The 18,404-nt window shown below is 50.0% G+C and overlaps 2 protein-coding genes across 2 annotated transcripts; both read right to left on the reverse strand.

The window, feature by feature from the left end:
* Nucleotides 1-206: 206 nt before the first annotated feature.
* On the reverse strand, nucleotides 207-14,543 carry SIN3B (SIN3 transcription regulator family member B). The gene is made up of 19 exons (XM_048287878.1): nucleotides 14,439-14,543; nucleotides 13,680-13,786; nucleotides 12,744-12,897; nucleotides 11,392-11,655; nucleotides 10,859-11,002; nucleotides 10,528-10,650; nucleotides 9,968-10,057; nucleotides 9,605-9,723; nucleotides 8,763-8,970; nucleotides 8,020-8,136; nucleotides 7,427-7,665; nucleotides 6,719-6,902; nucleotides 5,898-6,492; nucleotides 5,243-5,412; nucleotides 4,543-4,716; nucleotides 4,160-4,252; nucleotides 3,779-3,873; nucleotides 3,152-3,356; nucleotides 207-2,786 (listed from the first exon to the last, which is right to left on the reverse strand). Exons 1-19 carry the CDS (start codon nucleotides 14,541-14,543, stop codon nucleotides 2,556-2,558), a joined length of 3,417 nt encoding a protein of 1,138 aa, XP_048143835.1. The 3' UTR covers nucleotides 207-2,555.
* Nucleotides 14,544-15,359: 816 nt separating this feature from the next.
* LOC125317666 (NACHT domain- and WD repeat-containing protein 1-like) lies at nucleotides 15,360-17,940 on the reverse strand. The gene is given in 3 exon segments (XM_048287550.1): nucleotides 15,360-16,598; nucleotides 16,601-17,008; nucleotides 17,937-17,940. Coding segments are annotated over 3 exon segments (546 nt in total). The 3' UTR covers nucleotides 15,360-16,464.
* Between the last annotated feature and the right edge of the window lie 464 nt (nucleotides 17,941-18,404).

Here is an 18,404-nt window from a genome sequence, read left to right on the forward strand (position 1 = left end):
GTGCATTGCTCACACCCTCACGCAGCACTTGCTGACACACAGATGCATCAGCACATCCTGCAGCCTGTCCAGGAACTGCTCGTTCAACCTTTCAATTGCATTTTTCTACCATTTAAAATCCAGTTTCAGGTACGAGCCAATCAATTCTGGGGGTTGTCACAAAGTTTAAATTAGTTGAAAAGAAATGCAAAACAGTGAGAGCTGCAGACTTTTAAAATCAGTATTTTATTTTACTTGAATGTGCAAATAAATATAAAAAAAACTACATTCAAGGAGCTGGCAAAGCAATTACAAGCCCAAAAGCAAAGATCCTTCAAACAAATGGAAGAACAAACTCTTGACTCAAGGTCGTGCAGATACACAGCTGAGACCCTCAGACATGAACAAGCCCCTCTCAAATCTGCCCGTTACTCCCTTCACATCCCTTGCTGCTCTCAGCTTCGAGACAATAGCACTGCAAAGGGCAAAAGTCTTGCTTAATCAGTTCAGATTATAAATTAAGGTTTACAAAATAAGGATGCTTAAAAATACCTGAAGTACACTTAGAATGGGTTGATGGAACAGGACAGTGCCCAGGTGTGGTGCCCACCTTGGGACACCTGGAATCAAACGCATTTTAAGCCACAAGTTGCCATCTATTTTCTAGTAAACAGTTTTCTGTTATCATAAAACCATAAAATTTGGCACAATTGTCATCTCCACTGGGAGACAGCAGAGAGGTGAGCAGGACTGAGGTGTGTTTAGTGAGCTGGCTGGAAGGGAAAGGGGGACACCGTGCTTTGCACTGGGCTTGTCCCCCTGCTCCCCCCAGCCCTCGCAGAGCCACGTGCTCTCTTATCACTCCCTGCAACGAGGGCAGGGGAAGAACCTTCAGATCGTTTCAGGAACCAAAGTTTAGCAGAGACCCAGATGAGGAGAACATGGGTTCTTGATGAAAAGTCTCTGCTGGCAGTGGTTGTGCAAGTGGCCACGAATGCCAGAGAGTGGCCTCCCTCCTTCTCTCCCACAGATTATTTTGCAGAAAAGACAAAGACTCAGGACAGTTTTCTATTAAACGTACCCCAAAGGCCAATTTTTCTACTGTCAAGTGAGACAATTGCGAAACCAAATGTCGTACAGTGGAAATAACCCAGGACAAATCCTACAGGCTGCTCCTTAGGTCTGGCAGAAATCATAACCTAAAAATCAAAGCCACAGAAAGTTTCAGGGTGGGGGTTTATTGCCCCAAAAGCCAGGGAAAAGTTGGAAGCAAAGCTGAAAGGAGGCTGGGTATGCCTCAAAACATTATGTTTGTAATACACTCCACGGACAGCGTGCTTGCCCTTGGCCCCTGAAAAACAGGAGTGAAGTCACAGTGGGGCTGCAGGACAGACACGAGTAAATTTCCTTGATTTCTCACTAGATTAAGTCAGGTGTAGTGTTCTGCACAGATCAGGGCAGGCTGTGTTAGGTTTCACGGCAAAAAAAGCTTCGATAGCAGTACGGCTGCTGCAGTGGAAAAGCTCGTCCGGGATGGTTGCGGCTGGATCTCACACTGCTGCTCGCAGATTTCCTGTGTCCCTGCAAACCCAGCGCCTGTGCTGACCCAGCAGAAACAGGAGAGTCCAAGGGCCAGAGCTCAGCTCCCAGTTGTGCTCCGGGAGCTCCATCTGCCGATGTCACCGACGTGGTGCAGCCCCGTGGAGCGCCGGAGGCCGGGCATGCACAGGGAGACGCCGGGAAACGCCCAGCTCCGGAGCTGCCCACCAACATGCAAAACACAAATCCAAAAACCAGGCCAGACCTCGCAATGGATATTCCTCCCCATGGATATTCCTCCCCGTGGATATTCTAGAAGGCAGAGTCTGCAGCAGGTCCTCAGCTCCCAAAGCAACACCGGCAGCTGGGGGGCCTCAGCTGGGCATCGCTCCCATCCCAGCACCACAGCTCAGAGTTCTTCCCCTCAGTTCATGCTCCAGAACACTTGGTTGATGAGGGAGGGTCAGAGCCTGGAGTGCTGGCCGTCCCCGTGTCAGTTTTGGTATTTTTCTCACCAGAGCACCAGGAACAAGAGTCATTTGTTGCCTCATTGGTTCACAGGGATAACAAAGCCCCCCTTGTGCCAGGGGCTCTCAGCCCTGCTGGCACTCCCAGTGAAGAGTTCTGCAGGCTCCAAGACGGCACAAAGTCAGGAAGATATGGAATATTAAACCCTTCGAAGTGGAAGCAGCTGCCAGCATCTGCTCAAGCACCAGCCCAGCTCCACCTCTCCAACAAAGCCACTAGTGGTAGTTCACCCCCTCACTGAGCTGGTCAGCAGTGGCCTAAAGCCAGGAAACTACTGAAAAGTGTGTGGCAATGCCAAGAGCCCCCTTCCCATAAAAGCTTTTAAAAGTCTCTTCATGATGGCTGGAGGATTACACTGCAAGGAGACAAGTCTATGCCATATGGAAAATACATGATAATCCAAAGTAAAATGCTGTTTGGATAAATATCATTAATACATACATTGCATTCCCACCACTATTCTCATAGTAAATGTGCTTCACCAGCAACGCTCTGACTCGTCTGGGTGCTCAGGGTGAAGCGGGACGGCGGCTGTACTGCACTCTGTATCTGTTCACTGGCACCCCGTGGACATTCACTGTCTCACACGTGGTTTTGCAGGGCACCATCTCCTCGTCCTCGTCCCCCATCAGCCAGTCTTGAACCACATCCACGGCCTCCATGGACACGTTCTCCTCCAGCCACCGGTTGTGCCACTCCTCAAACTGCTGGTGGTGCTTCAGCAGCACCACGGGCTGGACCTGAGAGCAGGACAGTGAAGATCACTGAGAGGTTCCTGGGGGAAAAGCCAAAGCCCTCAGCTCTACCTGAGATGTGCAATGCTTTGGGCACAACACAAACAGGAAACCACAGACCTGCGTTTAACCATCTCTATTTCCTAATGTTTGCCACTCCCACTTAAAATTTGCATGTAAAGACTGCTAAGCTAACCCAAAGCACAGAGAATTTACCAGCTCTCCTCCGTGCTACACCCAACACACAGTAGTAGCTTCTGGGTGTAGCTTGCAGGAATTCAGCCACAAGAATTATTGGTCCCTGCGTTTTGGCTCCCACCCTCAACCTCTGCTACTGCCCGGGCTGCACAGGGAGTAAAAGGGAGATGTACCTGCTTGGCTCTGCAGAGAGCTCCTCTCCTGTACATGTAATCCTCGGAGTTCATGATGAACATCATCTTGTGGGTGTTGAGCTTGAAGCGACAGTCGACGTTGCAGGCGCTCTCCACCCCGATCAGCCGCTTCCAGGAGCTCTTGACCTCACTGCGCAGGGCCCTCACCTGCTTGCACTGCCACTTGCGAAACCTCTTCAGGTTTCTGGAACAAAACAAGGATGACAAAGCATGTATCACACACTTGGTTATCCATTCTCCTCATCTGACAGGGCTCACAGCACAAGTATGGAACTTGTATTCGCATGTTTCGTTTTTTAGGCTCTCTCTGGGATGTTCCTCAGTAAGCTCTGACAAATATTTAGTGAAATGGGAACAAAGTAGACCCAGAATCCCATCCAGAATCCATCCCGCTCCATTCCAAACACAGTTCCATGAACAAACCTCAGTGCAGTGGTCATAAATTTCTCTTTCAGCATTCCTGTGCGGCTCACTGGGCTGGAGCAGCCCCTCAAAAGTGACTGCATTTCCCCGGGACTGGCACATCACCCAAACCCACTGGCACACGGGCAGGGAGGAGGCAGCAGCAGCTGCTGCAGGTGTGGCTCAGGGCAGGGAGCAGCTCACCTTTGCAGAAAGACCGGTTTCAGGAGGAAGCCGTCGTTCTGGTTGTTGGGAGCTCCTTCCACCCCAACGTACTGCTCCATGTAGTTTGCCAGGTGCTACACAAGGGAGACCAATTCAAGTGAGATTTTACCTCATCAGGACAAACATCACTGCAAAGAACTTGTTTCTTTCCAAGCTGTTTATTCTGAGGCTGATTTATGTTGAAACTCTTTTGCTAATACACCACTTCTGTCAATGGCCACAGCCCCACAGTCACCTGCCCACCTCCCAAGCAAACTTGTCCTCCTGGCAAAGTCTCACATTTTGGAAGAAGAAAGCAGGGAAAGCATTCTTAGACATCTGCTTTGTGGTACACAGACTCCATGGTCACTGTGGTATTACCTGGACCTCCACAGGATCTTCTGTCTGCGTTTCTTCTGTATCCAGCAGCTCAATGGTCATGATCACCTGTCCTTTCCTCTGGAGAAACATGACCTGTGATAAAGTTACAGAAAATATTTGCTGCAGGGGTTGACAATAAAAAGCTGCATATTCACAAGTCATTTGGACAACAAATAGAAGCTAGGAGAGAAGCAGCAGGGCTTCTCAGTGAGCCACAATGTCCCCTCACTGTCTGTGCTCTGATTTTGGTACCTTCTCTCCATATTGCTCACTCTCTCACCTTGGAGCTTCCAAACCCACTTCTGCCAGGTCAAGTGCCACTTGGGAGATTTTTCTGAAGTTTTTCAGTGATTTTCTGAAGTTCCCTGGCAGCAAGGTCTTACCTTGAAGCAGTTCTCATCTGCCATGCACCGTTCAGCCTTCCACTGGTAGCTGGTCTCCTTTGCTGCCCGGACACAGCGGGATGACAAATTACCCCCAGCAGCTCCTCGCTTCCTCTCGTTCAGGTAGAGCTCAACCACCTTCAAGCAGATGTCATCGCTCACTAGATGGTGAAGCTTCCATTAAAAAAGGGGGAATTCAGTCAGCAGGCCTGGGCCAGGAGTTAACTCTAGTGTGTCATGAAAGGAGTGTAAAACTCAGCATGGCATCACACTCAGCTGAAGCAGAAAACTCCAGAGACTTCCCACATTTCACTCTCTTTTTCATGAGTTTGCAATAAAAGGAACAGAGGAGAGTGAAGGGCTGATGTGCCTTAACTAGAAAACTACAGCTTGGAAGACTGATTTGAGCAAGAAGAACAGGACATTTTTTGTGTTGCTTTAGATGTATTTTGGGGATGGCAGAATTTTGAAAAGACTGGAACTCAAAAAACGTTGGGAAAGGCCAGAAAGAGTAAATCCCCATAGGTGGTCCCTGGATGGAAGCTGAATTCTCTCACTAAACTCCTGCTGGGGCGTTTCCCTGTCAGATAGAACTTTTCCCTGAATTTGCTCCAAGCTCAGTGCCCCGTTGCTCTGCAGGGCACTGGGAGAAGCCTGGCTGTGTGTGAGGGGTGATGTGCAGCCCCAGCACAGCCCTCACCTGGCGCACGATGTTCTGCACCAGCTTGTCCATGGTGAAGCCGATGTAGGCGTGGATGGTGAACATCTCCCGCAGGGTGTCCTCGTACTGCGTGGGGTCAATGTTCCCGTCCAGCAGGCTCCTCACCATGTCCAGGAAGGCTGGGTAGTACTCCTCCAGCTCCACCTCACCTGGCCAGGGGAAAGGGCATTCATTTCACACACAGAAAATGCAGAGTGAAGTCAAGCAGTGCAAGAGGCAGCACTGCTCAAGAACCACGAAACCCAGAGTAGAGTGACATTACAGACAGGCAGTTCCCTGCCAGGTCCCCTGAGAGGCTGGGACAGTTTCCCTCGTGCACTTCCAGGACTGCCCTGGGCAATAACTATTTCCTTGTGGGGCTGTTTACATTGGAAATCCAAGTGACGGGTTCCTACAATGAATTCCTGCAATCCCTACCTGAGAACACCTGAGCACAGTGGGCTGGCAGGAAGTCTCTGTGAACCAGCCCATGACACACTGACTGCCCTGCTAAAGGAGCTGTGTCCACAACTCACAAATACGAGTTGTTTGCACCTCCACACCCCTCACAGGTGGTCCCAGTTACCCAGACATACACAATGGAGCACTGGCAACCAGGGCATTAAGAGTGGACTAAGCCCTGCATTATTCTTACTTGGTTGCTTCAGTCTTAGCTCCATGGCTGGATCATTGGTTTTTTCTTTCCTCCCTTCACAGAGGAGCTTCTCTCTCTCTTTCTCAGTCCGATATTCCAGAAGCTGCTTCTGGGCCTGGCGATAAATCTTTAGGAGCCTGGAGCACAGAGTCTGGTGAAGGCGGAGGAAGAAATACCAATTATTATTGACAAAGAAGAGGCTGTAAACATCATCCAGGGTGTTGTGGGGCTCAGCAGCTGTAACATCACAGAAGGTTGCTTTGGTCTCCAAAGGACTGCTTGGAGGCCCAGGCACGTGTTTTTTCCGCAGCTCAGGAGTATCCAGGTTCTGCCCCTGGTGGTTTTCTCTGTCCTCATCTGTTGATTCCTCAGAAATGTTGTGCTCAGGCGGCTGAGAGAAGAACAGCTCGGGTATGAAGTGATGCACAATCTGCCTGATGGTTGCCTGATCCTCCTTTTGGATGGTGGGCTGTCTCTTCACGTAATAGCTGATAAGAGATGCTGCATCTTCCAAAATCTGCTTATCTTCATAGATAAAGATAAGATGAGGCTCATTCGTGGATGAACTCCTTCCCTCTGAATGCTGCTCCTGATGCTATAATCAAGAGACAAATAGATTAAAATCCTTCCAATCCATGCTCAAGAGCCATTCCTGCCAGGAGAAATAAGCCAGTATTAACACTGTGCTTGGGACAGCTGTTTTTGACCAAGAAATCTCCCGATTTCCAACCACTTCCACACGGTCCCAGGTGCCATGCACACATCTAGGTCACACTGCCAAGGAAGGGCATGGAGGAGGGGTCATTCCCTGTCGTACACACCTCGTCATAGACACTCTCAATTTCATTCAGCAAGCTCTTGGAGCGCAGAGCTTTGGTGTCGTTCTGCTTGAAGTTGACGGCCTGGTGGTCCAGGGATTTCAAATAGGCCTTCTCATACTGCTCCCTCCAAATCTTGTTAAAGCCCTGCTGGGCCTCCCTCCATTCCTCCTCTTTTGCTTTCAATCTGCATAAATGAACAGTCAGTTCAGGGAGACAGGCACAGAAACACACCCCAAACATTTCAATGTAGCCAGCTGTGGTGCAGCAAGAAGTTTTCAGTGGAAAACTGGAATTTATTCCCAGAAGCAATAAATAAATTTGAAAAAGCAGCAACGCTGATAACAACTTATCCTTTGAAACAACACCTACAAAAAACAGTTCACAGAATCACAGAATCATTTAGGTTGGAAGAGACCTCTGAGATCACTGAGTCCAACCTTTGACCAGTCACTGCCTTGACAACCAGACCAGAGCACTGACTGCCACGTCCAGCTGTTTTTTGAACACCTTCAGGGACGGCAACTCCACCACCTCCCTGGGCAGCCCCTTCCAGTGTTTAACAACCCTTCCTGTGAAGAAATTCCCCCTGATGTCCAACCAGAACTTCCAGTAGAGCAGCCTGCAGCTATGTCCTCTTGTCCTGTTGTTTAAAAATGCTTTAAAAATCCCTTATCAGCTTCTTAAAGAACACAGAACAGTGGGAATTACCTCTTAAGAACAACGGGAACAGCAGTAACTGGGTTTTTCTTAAGACTCTCGATGATCTCTGGTGCTTTGTCACCGTAGATGCGATAGATGGCCCGGCGCTGGATCACTTCTGAGGTTCCCCCCAAACAATCATCCAGACGAAACTTCTCCTGATCCTCCTGGGTCAGGCGGGACAGTTTCTTCTGCACACTCTCCAGCACACGGATTGTGGCTAAATTGGTCTCCAGGACAACATCCAGCTGTTGAGAGTTCCCAGAAAACACAGTGTCAGAACAGGCAGAGCAGGAACACGGAGAGCAGCAGCAGCCCAGGTTTGTGGAAGGTGTTCCAGCCCCCATGGGTGGAGCCAGGAAGCATCAGGAAAGTTTTTACTGGAAAACAGACCTCTGCCAGTTCTCCCAAAGGTCACATGCAATTTAGAACTGGACTCATGCCTAGGAAGAGCTATTAGACTCCAAGCACAACACACCAAACTCCATCTCAAACCAATAAACGCTAACAGAACTTCCAGGAACTGGCCACCAATTAATTCAGCAAAATCCAGAGGTTTTGCTTTCTGAGGAAGCAGAAAGGGAGCTCAGCAGCACAGGTACCTCAAAGCGCTCGTCCTCGCAGCGGTGCAGCTGCTCCTCGTAGGGAGTCTTCTTGGAGCTGACAAAAGTGGAGTCTTCAGACCAGGATGGAAATGAAACCCAGGTATCATTTAACACCTGCAACAGTGCAAAGACACGACATTGAGCAGGGCCTTGTGAGCCCAGAGCTGTTCTCATGGGGTTTTCTCTCTCATCTTTTTGCACAGTTCTTCCCTGAGGTTCTGTAGGATATTACAGACCTAATTCCCAGGTCACTGCTCCCCAGATTTGAGGTCTGTGTGGAACTGCTGGGTTGCTGCTCAGAAAACTCAAAACCACCTTCACTATCACCTCACACACAGAGATCACTCTGCAGTGATCAGCAACTGTAAAAAAAAGAAGACAGAGCTCTCCACAACAGTGGGAATGGGGCCTCAGGCAGTGCCTCACAGGGCTCTTCCAGAGAAAAATTGCTCCCAAAGGTCATACTGGCCCACTGCTAAAAAGTTTATCCCAGGGTATTTAATATTGTTTTCTGTCTTTAGGAACACATTTGTGTCTGCACACAGACTCGAAAGGTATTAAAGATGTGATTTGAGATGGGTTTAGATAAAATTAGTAGAATGTGGGTACTATTTCAATAAATTGGCTGAGTAAAGGGAATCAGCACTGAAGAGGGGACTCCACATGCAGAAGTTGTGGAGCAAATGGCCGCACTCCAATTTATGTGTGTTCAGGGATTGAACAGCCTGACCCCAAAGTACCTCCTTGCAAATGGCTGTTCTCCCACTGCACTTTGGCTGCTGGTAGGTTTTTGGGAGAGCTCGGTAACTGGATCCGATGCGTTTGCAGGAAGCGTAATCAATTTCCCGGCTCATTCCATCCCCGGAGCGGTCGCTCAGCGGAGAAGCAAAGGAAAGCTCTTTCACACCAAGGAAGGACTTGAACTGTGCAAAGAGTTCTGGGAATTTCCTTCAAAAACACAAGTATTTTGTTATTTCACTGTGACATTTTTAGAGTGGTTAATGTGTGTCATAAAAGGGAGGCAGAAATATCTAAACAAACTCAGCGTTACAGGGAGAAATCTTTCACCAACATCTCACCTCTGTTATCATTCTCTCTGAATTGCTTTAAGGGTTTTTTTACTTAAGGCAGGAAAACAATTTCCCTTCACTACACAAATGCTCCCCTAAAGTGCCTGAGGAGAAACTGATCCTTGCCATTTGACTCTCCCTCTTCTGCTGCAAGCCAAACAGCTCAGGAGGCTCGCAGCAGAGCTGGAGCTATTTATCCTTCTCACAGCCCTGTTCTCAGATTTCATGTTTATACCTTTATTACACTTTGAGATATTAAACAGGGAGTGTGAACAGACAGAGGAAAATGTTTCCTCACAATACTCGTTAAGAGCTGCACAGATAAATTTAAAGGTTCAGATTTTATTACTCCTCCTTTTGGATTAACGTTCATTTAATTTCTTGTGCGCTACCCACGACATAGTTCTAAGTTAAATCCAAAACTTCAGTAACAAAGTTCACAATGTGTCCAAAAAATAACAGAGTAGGACCTACAAAGTACCACAGGGCAGAGAAGTAAGTTAGTAACTTACCCTAAAAAGGGTGTAACAAGCTGGAGCAACTCAGAGCCAGAGACCAACTCCTGGTTGAAGAGAGCGATGCAACGGAGAAAATTTTCATAGACCTCCTGACTCTTGAGCACCCTGCGCACCTACAGCAGTTTGGAGAGATGATCACATCACCTGAATGCCACCTGTACTTAGAAAATTATTCATTATCTGTCTAGTCATCTTCCAAACCCACCTATTTTTACTTTTGTCGGTCTTTCTCTACCACTTGAAAAGTCAGGGAACGTCTTAAGTGCTGACACAAATTATACACAAAACCAACTAATTAACAACCACATAAAAGGCTGAAGATAAGTCCAAAAATGTGAGAAAAGAACAATTACTGACCTTGTCAAAGAAGGAAAACTCTTGCAGCGTCCCATATTTCCCCACTGTCGCAACTGACAGATCTTTGGTACCTCGCAGCTTCATTTTCTTCTGTTAAAAGAACAAGCAGTTATATTTAACATGTTGTGACTCAAATGCCATCAAATTCCACTCTGTTGACACAGAACAGCTCCCTGCAAAGGCTGAGACCCTGCATTTCCCCAGCAGTGACCTGGCATTGCTGTGTCACGTCCTCACAGCAATCTCTGTCAAATGTCTCCCAGCTAAGAAGAAACAACAAAAAAAGAGAATCACTTGAGATTCTGCACAGAAGCAATAAATTGTCCCTTTCCAGGGCCAATACTTAGTACAGAAGGTTGTGATATTTAGTATCAAACATGTTACCACACACATTTAAGCATGCATTAAAAATTCCCTTTTTCTACAGTAATTAAAATAACTCAAAATTTTGTTTTTCATACACCTACATACAAAGACACTACTCATGACACCTTTATCTCAGCAATTACTAAGCACAAGTAATATCAGGTTACTCTATGTTTTTACTTGCTGAAAGATACCTTTGCTGGGCCAGAAACAGGACGCAGCAGCAGTGGCCTGGATCGCTTTTTGCTGTGCTCCAGATTCTTCTCATGCTCAGTTTTCTGGGCACTGTTCACTTCACATGGTCCATTTCCTGTGAACTGAAGTAAATAAATAATGATTTCAACATTCTTCTCTCAAATAAAGAATCCTAACAGGACACAGAGCATGTGGTTAAGTCACCTGTTCTGGGAAAATCCAAACAATGAAGAGGAGCAAAGCTCATTACTGGCTGTATGATTTCCCACGTTTTGCATATTCTACATGCAGACAGAGCATTCAATATCCTGCCCTGCTCTCAGCACGTACCAAAGACCTTTTTGCCTCTGGGAGGAACTGTCCAAACTCTGAGAGCAGATCCTCCTGTCCCCGGAACAGATTGGCCACTTCAGTGAACACTTCCTCCTCTGACATGCCCCGGAAGGGTCGGCCCTTGGTGTTCAGCTGCTCTTTCTGAAAAGATACACACAGATGTTCAACAGAGTCAAAAGCACCTCACTCTGCCAGAAAACTCATCCTGAGCCAGAAACACCAATGCCACAGAACTTGAAAGGACTCTGAGCCAGCCCCAGGTTGTTACAGGGCCTCCTTTCACACACAGGATCACGGAATCAGCTGAAAGTGAGTAAAGACAGATCTGGCTACAACCTCTCTATACTCTGAAAAGTTCCACAATTTTCACACTTTTTGTCATTTCCTGTGAATATCTACAAGGCATTTGTTGGATAAAGACCAGTCCTTGGGACTCTAAGTCTGTTCAACAGACAGAGATTAAATTTGACAACTACGACTCCAACAGCTCCAACGCCAACCCACCGCCTCTTCCACGGAAGGCTTTTTACCTGGTAAGTGTGAAGAATTTCTAGAAAGGATCTGTAAATCTCTGGATGGTCAAGGAAACGTGTTTTGATCTTATTCACATAACTGATGGCATTATTGAACTCCACGGAATCAGATTCCAAGGGAATTTGGGATTTATCTTCTTTGTAGGGAAGCTGCTGCCGAAACTCCTCGGAGCAGTCGCTGTGGTTGTGGGAGTTCTCCTGGGAGTAGTGCAAGACCAGCCCACTGCCAGGGAGCGTGCTGGGAACGGGCTCTGGGGGCACCTGGGGGCACAGGACACAGGAGATGTGTTGGAAAAGGATCAGGGACCAGCTCCACAACAACCCAGCAGCAGTGCTGGCAAGATCTCCAGTTAAAAAATATTGTCACATGAAGAAGGAAGAAAAAGCATTTCAGTCACTAAACAATTTCCCTACCTGGTTTATTAACTCCATCAGTTAAAATAACCCCCAAAGTTCTCCCTGGTGTAGGAACCACCTGACTTGTGGCTGTCACAGCCTTATTGGCCTCACCTGAGAGGCTGCACCAAACACCCCCCACTGCAGGTCCTGCTACTGCTGGTTATTGCAGAGGAACTGCAGTTTTAAGCAGCGTATCAAACATAAGGCCCTTACAGATGTTAATTCCTAAGCAGCAGAGAGATTTGAAGGAGCTGAGATCTAAAAGGTAGTTCCTGCTACTAACTGGAGTTAAACCACGAGTTTACCAGCAGAATTCAGTTTATGGCTCTGTTTCAGCTCCACAACCACACAACAACAAAAAACAAGCAAGGGCAACGTCCATCTGTACCCCAGCAGATGTGTTTCACACCAACAGTACCTGATGGGGATTCCATGATCTTTAAAGACCTTCCCCAGCCTAAACAATTCAATGACTGTTCTGTGTACTTTTGCCTATTGCCTAAACAAGTCTCCTGGTTTATCAGTGGAAGACTGGAAGTGCAATTCTTCCAGGATCTCTCATTGAAATTTGTCACTGCCTACAACCTATATTGGGAACCCATTTAACAATGTCAGGCCAATGACAATTTCAGTTTCCAAATCTGACTGAAATATTTGGTCTTGAAGTGGTGTTTTCATGCAGAATCATCATTCTTGTATAAGTCAAACTACCAGGTTTGAGAATAAATTGGGAACTAGGTGATCTTTAAGGTCTCTTCCAATCCAAATCACTCTATGACTCTTTGAATAAACATTTAAATTTATATTACACCCATTATCACAGGCTTTGAAAACCACCTAAACACCTCAGCAACATGCACTACACATAAATCTCCACAGCCTAAACTGTGCAGACGTGTCCAGTGACCCATGGAACAGTTTATTTAGGGAACAAGAGCTCTGTGACCTACCTGACTATTCAGAGGTGACTGTATACTTAACTTCCCATTCTTTGGAATTTCTATCCTGTAGCCCAGAGGAAGAAAGGCATTGAATCCTACAATGAGGTCAGGATGCTCATGGAAAAGCTGAGAAACACGTCGGATGACTCCAGGTGTGTCAATGCTAAAATTGAGAGGGGTTTGTTACTTTCATCCAAATCAGAAACACAAGCCCAGAAAATGCCAGAGGGATGTGGAGCATCTGGTAACTTAGGGATACAATTCTTTAAAAAAAAAATTAGCCCAGTTAGATGGAATGACCACTGCAGCCTCGCCCTGGGAATGTTATCCATGGAGAGGAGAGATGAGTGTGCAGGCTGGCAAAGGGGCAGGACACCCACCACCTCCAGGGCTGCCACGCCAGAGGTTCTGTGCTCAGGCTGCTTCACTTATTTTCAAGATCTCAGAGTGGACAGTAAAAATAGATTTGCCTTCTGTAGATTTCACCTCTGGAAAATGATGGGATGGGCAGAAGTTCTCCAACTCTGTGTGACTGCACCACTGGGGGACAGACCAGTGAGTTGCAGAGGGGGAATGATGGGGTGAAGGCTGGGGGGCCCTGCACAGGCAGAGAGACCCCACAAAGGCTGAGTGAGACCTGAAGGAGTGGCTGGAGTTGTGTCAGGGCTCGGGATGGATCTCAGGGAAAGGTCCTTCCCCCCGAGGCTGCTGGGCACTGCCCAGGCTCCCCAGGGAATGGGCCCGGCCCCGAGGCTGCCAGAGCTGCAGGAGCGTTTGGACAGCGCTCTCAGGGATGCCCAGGCTGGGGTTGTTGGGGTGTCTGTGCAGGGCCAGGGGCTGCACTGGTGATCTCTCAGGGCCCCTTCCAGCTCAGGATATTCTGGGATTCTGTGAAAGGCTGAGGAGCTCCCCAGAGCACCCCAGGATGCAGGACCTGGGCTTTACCTCTGGCTCTTGAACTCCTTCATGATCTCCAGGAAGCCGTTGTAGGTGGCAGGGTCGCTGCCAAAGCGGATCTTCACCTGGTCCAGGTAGGAAAGTGCATCTTCCACCTGTGGGGTGAGAACACGGTGAGACCCAGGCAGGGGGAACAGGCCCTGGAGCCCCCCACGGCCCCAGAATTGGGGCGGGGGCACCTCAAGACACTGTAGCGGGTGGGAACCAGCCCCGGGGGAGTCCCACAGCACTGGGGAAGGGCACTCGGTACCAGGTGAGGGGGCCGGAGGAGGGCAGGCCCCGGTGGGCACCACGTACTGGGGAGAGTGGGCTTCCCGTACTGGGGGGGTGTCAAGGCACGGACGGGGGCACGGTACCGGGGAGCCGGGAACAGGTCCCTGGGGAGGATGACCGCAGCACCAGAGAGGAACAGCTGGGCCGGGGAGCGGGGCACGGCCCAGGGGAGGGGGGAACAGGCCCGGGGAGCCCTCACGGTACCGGGGGAACAGGACGCGGCCCCAGGGGACCCCACGGAACCAGCGGAGGAGGGCGGGGGAGCCCCTGGCGCGAAGGGGACAAGCCCCAGGGACACCCCCCAATACCGGCGGGCGAGAGACAAGCCCCGGGGGGCGAGTTCAGCACCGCGCCCGGGGCCGGGCAGGTCACGGTGGGGGCGGGCGGGGCCGTCCCGGGGGGGCGAGGAGCGGCCCTTCGCGGGGGCGGGGAGGGTGGGAAAGGGGCGATCGCCGGGGCTGTCCCCGCACTCACGTGCACCGGCAGCTTCTCGTGCGGCGCGGCCCGGCCGCCGCCGCCGCCCCAGCGCGGGGCGCTGCCTCCGCCGGCCCCGCGGCCGCCGCCGCCCCCCGCCGCCATGTTGGAATCGGGCGGGCGAGCACGGCCCCGGCGGCGCGCGCGGCCGCTGCGTCAGCGCGCACGGCGCTGGGCACGCCCCCGCGGCGCGGCCCGCCCCCTCAGCGCCCCCATTGGCCACGCCCCATGGCTGGCCACGCCTCTGCACCGCCCCGCCCCGCGTGGCCACGCCCCCGCCCTGAGGCCACGCCCCTCGCCCTGAGGCCACGCCCCTCGTCCTGAGGCCACGCCCCTCGTCCTGAGGCCACGCCCCCCGCCGCCGCTTCCGGCCGTTCGAGCGCCGCGGCGGGAGCGGCGCCTCGGGGAGCGCCTCAGGGAGCGCCGGGGCCGCAGCGGAGCCTGAGGGGGAGCAGGGCCTGCGGGGCCCGAGCTGGAGGACCCCGGGGGGTCTGCGAGAGCCTGAGGGGGCTGCGGGATCGCAGGGAGTCTGGAGGAACCGGGGGCTGAGAACTGGAACTGACGGGGCTGGAGGAACTGCCTCTGGTTCTGTGGGGCTGAGGGAGCCCGGGGGTGGTGGAGGGGTTCAGATGGGGCTGAAGGAGCCATGGGGTGTCTGGGGGAGCCCGAGAGGGCTGGTGAGGCCCGAGGGGGGCTGGAGGAACAGGGGCTGGGGGAGCCCCAGGGGCTGGAAGAGCCGGGGTTGGAAGAGCCATGGGGGGCTTCGGGGAGCCCTTCAGTCCCAAGGGTTTCTCTGGGGTAGCAGGATAAATGTGGGCTTAAAATATGCCACTTTCTCCAGTGGTCCCTGTCACCAGGCAATCTGAACTCAGTGAAACAGAGTTACATGAAGAGCAAGGAGAGGGGGGAAAAAAATATGCCGCTTGTTTTTCCTTAAAGCGTTACAGATGATTTGCATAAGAGAGACGTGCGGAAGTCTTTCTTGCTTTGCCTTTAAAGTTGCTGCTGGTATTTGAACCCAGAATATTTTTCTCTGTATTGTGCTGGAATATTCCAGCTCTTTTCAGCTTCCAGGCAGGATGGTCACACACTGCCTCTGGATTTGGTATTCCATCCCCTGTTCTGATGCTTGCACAAACTGCTGCCCTCTGGCCTGTTTCCCTTCTGACAACATGAAGGATGCTACAGGCCTGTTTAATACAGGAAGGATTAAATTAATACAGACTTTTTCTTTCACAATTGCTCACCACTTGCAACATCCCAGACTGTGATGGATTGATCCAGTGACCCAGTATACACATATTTATCATCTTTGGAGAAGCAGGCACAGCAAAGGCCTTTCAGGAGAGATGTGAGCTGAAAATGGATGGTTGGCATTAGATTGTTGTGCTGGTAAATACAGGTTGAAGTGGATATGTTTTAGAGTATTCAGTGATTAAAAATATAAATAAAAATGAATATTTTTTACAGTAGTGATGCTGGAAGGATGATGGGAGCCAAATACAGCTCCTAGGTTGTGAAGCACTCACAGCTGTGCAGGAAAGAGAACCTGGTAGGACAGAGTAAAGCCCTTTATTCCACCTGTGGAAAGGAGTAGCTCAGACACATCCTTGGTGTGTGAAAGAAAATCAGCATTGATCCAACCTCCTCCACCACTTTTTTTCTTTTTTCCTCCTGGATTCTCCTGAGCTGGCCCAATTTCTGTTTTCTATTACTGTTATTAACTTGAGAAGTCTCTTCCTGTTCCCTGGTTTGTGCCATGAGTCTCACCCTGGTGACATGAGCAGAAAGAGCCGTAGACAAAGAACTCCTGTGAGTTGAGTTTTCTGTCAGAGCAGAGTTACCAGCCCTCAGCCACTGACAGCACCAACACCTGGGTGGTGTATCCAGCTGTAAGGATGCTTGCAAACCAGCCCTGGATGCTGGGAAAAGCTTGTGCCTCTCAGTTTGACAGGATTTGGGTATTCTCCTTGGGAATCAGCTGCATCCTCCCTGGCAGCCCGGGGCAGTAACTGACCATTGACACTCAGCGCTGTGGTGCCTCAGAATAGCTCAGCTCAAGTTGCTGCTGACAGAGCTCCAAGTCCCAGAGACACTGCAGGGAATCATCGGATCCACTGCCAGCCTGCTGCTCCCTGGGGCTGCTTGCCAAGCGGGAGATCTGCTTCTGTGACCTTCCAAAGGGAACCCTTGGGCCCCAGGGCAGTCCTGAAGGACTGAATCCCTGCTGGCCTTGCTGTAGATGACTCTGTTAATCTCCAAGGAGATCAGGGAGCCAGGGATCTGAGTTCTGATGGTGTGGGTGGGCCTGTGGATCACTGGGCATGGATCTGCAAGGACTAAATCATCGTGTGCTATGGCAAACTGCTTCTGCCTGCTCATTGCCATGTGGTTGACTGGTTTCTGTGGCTCTGGAGGTGGGGTGCAAGTGACATCCTGCCTGGAGTTCAGTGGGGAGGCAAGGACTGTCCCAGAGATCAGCCCCATGAAAAGGAGCCGGCTTTGCTCAGCCAGCATCTGGCTGGGGCATCTCACCTGGGCAGATGTGTCCAGTGTGTCACACCCTTCACCTGTAAAACAAGGCAATCAGAGACTGTTCCTACTCTGAATGTCTGCCCTCAAATGGGGCTCGTGGTTGGCTTCTTTACTCGTGAAATTCCTTATTATTCATATTTCAGATTTTCACCTGTCACAAGCTATTCCAGATAAAATCTCTGGAGGTGAGATTTAAAAGCTCTCCATGCCTCAAACAGTTTTCCCAAAATCTCTTGCTTTAAAGCAGCAGGAAGGAGCAGTCTCTGTCAGATGATAACAGCCTAAGGCCAGACGGCCAAACATTGCCTTCTTACTCTGTTTGCAGCACCTGGAGCTGTTCAGCCATGGGCTTCCTCTGCTCTCAAAGGTGCCTGATTAGATCCTGCCCAGCTTGGGCTGAGCTGGCTTTTCACCTGTTGCTTTGGCAAGAGGTGGTGCTCCAGATGTGTGTGCTCCAGATCTGGCTCCTGCCCACAGCTGGGTAGCAAGGTAGCTTCTAGGAGTTCACATTTAAAACATTTCAGAAATGAAACTGTATTTCAGGCCTGAGGCACACACTGACATGAGGCTGGGCCCATGAATGGATAAAGTTCTCTCCACTCAAGATCAAAAATAAAAGGGGAACAGAAAGACTTGAAGCAGTAAAAACAAGGGTCATCTTTTTAGAAGTGTGGCAGTACTAGAAACATGTTCAGGCCTGCAAATCCACACAGGTTGCTGGGGATCAACCCAACCCCTTTCCTGAATGAGGGGCATGTTCTGTGAGCTAGATTTGTAAGAGATGCCCCTGGTTGGGAAGTTGCCCACCCTTCCTTCTTCCCTGCCTGGACAGATGCAGCCTGAGAGCCAGGGACAAGGCTGCAGTTGCCAGCAGAGATAACAGCCATAGGAACTACTCCTTCATGTTCCAAATCTGTCTCTAGGAACCTGTGGAATCCCTTTGGATCTGCCAGGTACACTCACACATACTCCTTAAAGCCTACAACAATAAAATGTTAGTTACTGATTTATTGAGCCAAGGAAGTTTCCAATCCCCTTCAACTACATGTCCTTATGATTTAATTCCTCTATTTCCTTCAAGAGAAGCCCAAAGGCAAGCTTAGAAACAGTGAAAAGTAATCATCTCGAGTCCCTTTCACTGCTTACATCTCATTCCCTAGAGAAAGGGCTCCTGGTGCCCAAGCATGTTCTGCCTCTTCACAAAGAGAATGTCACCCAAAATTTGTGACCCCTTAAGTACAAGAGTTAAATAAAGCCAGGCCAACAGGAAATTCCACATGCTGGCCCCTTTGAAAGGACCCTTGGCATTTGAGAGAGCAGCTATTGCCAGCACTTCCCTAAGGAATGGGAGCTACTAAACCTGCAGTGAGAACAGATTCATCTTTGCCACCACCACAGAGAGAACTCTTCTCGGGCAGACTGCCCTCATCA

Source organism: Corvus hawaiiensis, chromosome 28, assembly GCF_020740725.1.
Source record: "Corvus hawaiiensis isolate bCorHaw1 chromosome 28, bCorHaw1.pri.cur, whole genome shotgun sequence".
In the NCBI taxonomy this organism is placed as follows: Eukaryota; Metazoa; Chordata; class Aves; order Passeriformes; family Corvidae; genus Corvus; species Corvus hawaiiensis.